This window comes from Benincasa hispida, chromosome 4 (assembly GCF_027475165.1).
Source record: "Benincasa hispida cultivar pf3 chromosome 4, pf3_genome.v1.1, whole genome shotgun sequence".
Taxonomy (NCBI): domain Eukaryota; kingdom Viridiplantae; phylum Streptophyta; class Magnoliopsida; order Cucurbitales; family Cucurbitaceae; genus Benincasa; species Benincasa hispida.
Window position 1 is genome coordinate 11,600,472 of NC_143481.1, and position 5,833 is coordinate 11,606,304.

General features: G+C 34.3%; 1 protein-coding gene across 1 annotated transcript; it reads left to right on the plus strand.

Moving 5' to 3' along the window:
* The first annotated feature begins 726 nt into the window (after positions 1–726).
* Positions 727–4,641, plus strand: LOC120075017 (AP2-like ethylene-responsive transcription factor ANT). Its single transcript, XM_039028154.2, has 9 exons — positions 727–1,460; positions 1,564–2,182; positions 2,271–2,353; positions 2,503–2,511; positions 2,609–2,697; positions 2,806–2,879; positions 3,023–3,073; positions 3,165–3,241; positions 3,441–4,641. The coding sequence occupies exons 1-9, from the start codon at positions 1,136–1,138 to the stop codon at positions 4,181–4,183; spliced, it is 2,070 nt and encodes a 689-aa protein (XP_038884082.1). The 5' UTR covers positions 727–1,135; the 3' UTR covers positions 4,184–4,641.
* Positions 4,642–5,833: the final 1,192 nt, after the last annotated feature.

Consider the following 5,833-nt stretch of genomic DNA (forward strand, 5'->3'; position numbering starts at 1 on the left):
TATTAACAAGAAAAAAGGACAAAAAAAAAAAAAAAAAGTAGGCTAGAAAAATCAACAAAGCTCACTCAAACCCTACAATATGACTAACCATTTTAAATATATCTTGATTTTAGACACTAATGAAATACTTAGATTTTTTTAGATTGGCTTAGTAGTACATAAAGAAGTGAGTTAAATGAGTTGTCCTATGAAGTTAGTCGTCAAAACAATTAAACAATTATTCTCCATATTTGTAAATATATTCAGTATATGTGAAGTGGGGGAATCGAACATCTGACCTCAAGGTTAATAGTACGAACACTATGTTAGTTGAGTTACACTTTTGTTGGTGTGGTGACTTATTATTGTTTGGCTCTTTTCTTCTATAGCTTGTTTTTGTTGTAACATATACAATTTTTAAAATTCACATCCAATACAATTATTATGAGAGTAATATTTGATTACAGTTGAGTTACAGCAACATTTCCAAATTTGAGGCAATAGAAAAGAGAAGCTACAATTTAGCTAACAACCAGGTATTACTCTTATCACGAAATAAGGACACCATTGAATAATATTTTTTAGTAAATGGCCAATATAAGTATAATTCGACTAACATGGTACTTGTATTGATTATTTGTATCTACGATTCAAAACTCGAGGACTAAATAGATATTTTTTTCAATTTTTTTTTTTTTTTTTTTTAAGAAAACAAGTTTTTTGGGTGTTTAAAAGAGAAGAAAGGGGGTGGGGTTGAAAGGAAAAGTAAAAGACGTGGTCTTTCTCAAAATATACACAGATCCCTATGGAGTGCAGGGATGCTACCCAACATTTCCTCATTTCCCCTTCCTTCTTCATATTCCATTCTCTTTGTTTTCTTTGAAGTTTTAAACACACCATCTCCTTTGCTTCTTCTTCTCTATTCTTTACCCAACTCCACTCTTTCTTCTTCTTCTTCTTCTTCTTCATTCTTCTTTTAAATTTGTCATTTATAAAAAAGATATTGGAGAACAAATTTAATTAAAATGGTGGGTAGGAGAAAAAAAAAATTGTAAGTAGTTTGTATCATGAATAGTTAGTTGTTTTGTTTTGTCCCCAATGATTAATTTCGGTTCTTGCAGCTAGAAAAAGAAAGAAAATAGAACAAGAAGAGAAGATGAAGTCCATGAATGAGAATGATAATAGTAATAATAATAACAATAACAATAATAGTTGGTTGGGATTCTCTCTTTCTCCTCATATGAAAATGGAGGTTTCTTCTTCTGATCATCATCCTTACAATCAACACCATTCTCACTCTGCTTCAAATCCTTTCTACTTGTCTCCTCATTTCAACAACAGCAATACTGAAATCTTTTATGGAATTCCTGATAATTCCTCTCTCCACCATCACTCTGCTGCCGCTTCCCTCTCTGTAATGCCTCTCAAATCCGATGGCTCGCTCTGTATTATGGAAGCCCTTTCAAGATCCCAAACCGAAGGTTATTATTCTTCTTCTTCTTCTTTTTTGTTTTTTTCTTAAATAATTTTTTTTATTTTTTTGTCCGTGGGTTTTCTGAAATCTGTTGGTTTTTGTTCTGAAAGGGATGGTACCGAGTTCTTCACCGAAGCTTGAGGATTTTCTTGGTGGTGCAACAATGGCGGGTCGAGGAGGCTATTTCAATCAAAATGCTGAATCTGAATCCGACAGGGAACATTCTTTGGACCTTCTCCACAGACCCATTAGACAAAATCAACAGATTTTAATTCAAAATTCCAATCAATACTATTCTGGGTTAGTTCCATCTTCCATTGGAATTGGAACTTGCGATCCCCATATTCTTCCCACTGAGAACGACGAAATCCCTTGCCTTAGAAACTGGGTTTCTCGTTCTCACTACTCCGCCACCCATAATACTCTGGAGCAGCACATTACTGGCGGTGCCGGCGGCGGCGCTCTTGTAAATGACGGTAGTGGCGGTGGCTCTGCTTCTATTGGAGGAATGAGCTGCGGGGAATTGCAGTCGTTGAGTTTGTCGATGAGTCCAGGTTCTCAATCAAGCTCATTTACGGCTTCCGGCCAGATCTCCCCTACTGGAGGCGACGGCGCCGCCGTGGAAACTAAAAAAAGAGGTCCCGGAAAACTCTGCCAGAAACAACCCGTTCACCGCAAGTCCATCGATACTTTTGGCCAAAGAACCTCCCAGTATCGTGGCGTCACCAGGTTCATTACTTCATTATTAGTTTTCTTTTTAACCCTTTATAAATGAATTTCAAGTTTTTTTAATCGTTTTTTTTCCAAATATTAATAGACATAGATGGACTGGGAGATATGAAGCTCATCTGTGGGATAATAGTTGCAAGAAAGAAGGGCAAACCAGAAAAGGAAGACAAGGTTTGTAATAATAATAAAAAAACCCATTTGAAAATTTTTTAATTTTTAATTTTTTTCAAAGGCTTCCATTTTGGTTTGACTCTCTTACGTTTCATGTCATGGTCCATTCTTGATGGGAATGCCATTTCAATCCAACTATATCATTACAGTGTATCTTGGTACGTTTTATTTTCTTTTAAGTTCAGTGTATTTTAAATGTTATTTTATATAGCTAAACTTACACTAAACATGAACTTAATTATTTAAAATTTGAAGGGGGATATGATATGGAAGAAAAAGCTGCAAGAGCTTACGATCTTGCTGCCCTCAAGTACTGGGGACCCTCTACCCATATAAACTTTCCAGTATGGTTCAAATCTGTTTGAAAAAAAAAAAACCCTTAAAATTTTTCATCTTAGTGATTAAGAAGATAAATACTTAAATATGATTAATTCTGTTTTCTTGTTTGGTAGTTGGAAAATTATCAGACTGAACTTGAAGAAATGAAGAATATGAGCCGCCAAGAATATGTTGCTCACTTGAGAAGGTAAAATTTCAAGTTTGGTTTTTTATTATTATTCATCATCACCATCATCATCTCATCATCCCCTTTTACTTTTCTTTATTTTCTCTCTCTGCTTCTGATTTTGTTCGTAATCGTATATTCCTTTGGGTTTTTCCTTTTTGCAGAAAAAGCAGTGGCTTTTCAAGGGGCGCTTCAGTTTTCCGTGGAGTCACAAGGTTCTTTCTTTCTCTCTCTACATAATCGTTTTTTTTACTCTTAATCAAAGCTTAATCTTTTAGTTAATGTAATTAATTGTTTCTTAAACAGACATCACCAACATGGAAGATGGCAAGCAAGGATTGGGAGAGTTGCTGGAAACAAAGATCTCTATCTTGGGACATTTAGTGAGTTTTTTCTTTTTCTTTTGGGATATGTTTTTGAGCTATAAATTACTTTATGAGTGATTAAATGTTAGGAATTAATGTGTTGTCGGAACATGAAGTGTCTATAAATTCTAAAATCTTTGTATGTATATGCTTGTGAATGAATGCAAGATTTTGAAAAGAAAAAGTTGTGTGTCATTAAATGTAAAAATTTTGTCAGGCACGCAAGAGGAAGCGGCTGAGGCTTATGACATTGCAGCAATCAAATTCCGCGGTGTAAATGCAGTCACCAACTTTGACATTTCCAGATATGATGTAGAGAGAATCATGGCTAGTAATACTCTACTGGCTGGCGAGCTTGCAAGAAGAAACAAGGATGTCGAACCGAGCAACGATACGACTGTCGTTCCTTATGACTCCTCGGTTGTGGCAAACAACAATGTGGGGATTGGGATTGGGATGGAAATCAATCCCGACGACAATGGCACAAATGGTAATGCTAATGATTGGAAGATGGCATTGTATCAGAGTCCATCCCATCAACAACAACAGAACTGTGTTGCTGAATCATTGGATCATCATCATAATAAGTCCATGACTGTACCGGGAGGTTATCGAAATGCTTCGTTTTCGATGGCATTGCAAGATTTAATTGGGATCGAGTCATTGAATGCTAATACTCATGGGATTGAAGATGGTGTGAGCAAACAAGTGACTCATTTTTCAAATTCGTCGTCGTTGGTGACGAGTTTGAGTAGCTCGAGAGAAGGTAGTCCCGACAAGATGAATATGTCAATGCCGTTTGGAAAGCCCCCACCCTTGATGGCGTCGAAGCTAATCGGTACAACGAGTGGGGTTGGGGTTGGGGTTGGTGCGTGGTATCCATCCCCACAGCAGCTGAGGCCAACAGCAGCCATTTCCATGGCACATTTGCCTGTTTTTGCAACTTGGAATGACACTTAAGAAAAACAAAACCCCTTTTCTTTCCCTTGATTACTTTTGGATTTAGTTTCTTTTAAATTTTGGTTTTGCATGAAGGTGAATGAAAAGAAAGAAAGCAAGAAAAATATGAATGATGATGTCTAGGAGGCAAGAAAAAAAAGAAAACAAGGAAAAAAAAAGAAAAGAAAAGAAGGGATGGGTTTTGAGAAGATAGAATTTTGATTACAATCCCTTTATTATTATTTCCTTTTTTTTTTTTCTTTCTAAGTTGTCAGTGGGAGAAAAATGGGGACTAAAAAATGGGAATAGTGGGGCCCAATTTCTGTGTCTGTAATCCATCTTTTTTCAAACCGAACCTTTTGGCTCCTCTTATATATGCCAATGAAAGCAAGAGGGAGAAAAAAAAGGAAATTGAAAGATTTTTGTGGTAATGAAAGAAAAAAAAAAAAGATGGGTAGAAGTAATGATTAAATTCTCAATGATTTGATGTTAGTGAAATTTAAAGTGGATGATTAAAATATTAGGCCAATCTCTCATGAATACTCTCTTCAAAGTACAAAATATTAGGCCAATAATGTAAAGAAAAGGGCTGGGCTTTTGCTTTGGTTTTGACCCCAATGTGCAGCTCAATCTTTGGATTGCAATTTCTCTTCCTTTATTACAATTTGCTTTCTCAAAAGGCAAAGAGAGAATGCAACACATTCCCATCTCTCTCACTTTCTGTCATTATTTTAAGATCTTTCTTCTTAGTGGTAATTAGTTAGGGGCCTGTCTGATTTAGTGTAAATTTTAGTGTTTTTTTTAGTACTATTATTATTATTTCTCTTTTGGCTCAAATCCCACTTGCTAATTGAGCAGATCCCTTTTAGTAAAAGCTAATCCATGTCTTGGTGTGGATGTGTTTTTTGTTTCTTTAATAAATTTGAGATTATAATAATTAAAATAGAGGATTATTGTTATTATTATTAAATGCGATGTATACACGTGTAAGAATGGAGTTGAAATTATTGTTTTTTAAAAAATATGATTGGTGGGCAAGAAAATGTTGGCGCAAATCCAGGAAAATTGACAAGTTGAAACAAAGTTTTGGGTGGCTTTAGGGTTTAACTGATAGCAATGGCTATCTATGGCTTTATCTCTTTGCCAATATAATACAAAATAATAATAATAATAATAAATATTATGGTATTCAAAATTCAAAACCTAGCTTAGCTACTAAACCAATAAACTATTGAGCCATTTCTCAACTTTTTATTTTCTTAGTTGTGTAAAATTGATTCAGAAGTTGGTGAAAATGTTAGCCAATTTTTGGAACGAATAAAATTTATTCTTACCTTAAAAAACTATGGTTATATTATTAAAGCAAAAAACCCTCCAACTTTGTCTATATTACTTTTTTTTAAGAAAAAAAACATCAAATTTTACAAGATTAGTGAAATATTTCATAATGCTTCAAATTTGTTTTTGGAATATAAATCTTTTAAAACATTGGACTAATCGAGGTGATGACAAGGATATTATTTTAATTTAAGTTTGAAAGAATGATGACTTTTCGTCCAAACATTCTAACCATACTTCTATTACAAACGAAGTTTTGAATCATTTATATGAAAGGTCAATGATAATATTACAATCTTTAAAGGAATAAAGATACTTTGAAATAAATTACAA

What these genes read in the sequence shown, in the direction of transcription:
- LOC120075017 (XM_039028154.2), top strand. Translation starts at nt 1,136, where the DNA reads ATGAAGTCCATGAATGAGAATGATAATAGTAATAATAATAACAATAAC. An exon ending in TTCAAGATCCCAAACCGAAG is followed by an intron (nt 1,461 to 1,563) that starts GTTATTATTCTT and finishes TTGTTCTGAAAG; the next exon opens with GGATGGTACCGAGTTCTTCA. An exon ending in CAGTATCGTGGCGTCACCAG is followed by an intron (nt 2,183 to 2,270) that starts GTTCATTACTTC and finishes AAATATTAATAG; the next exon opens with ACATAGATGGACTGGGAGAT.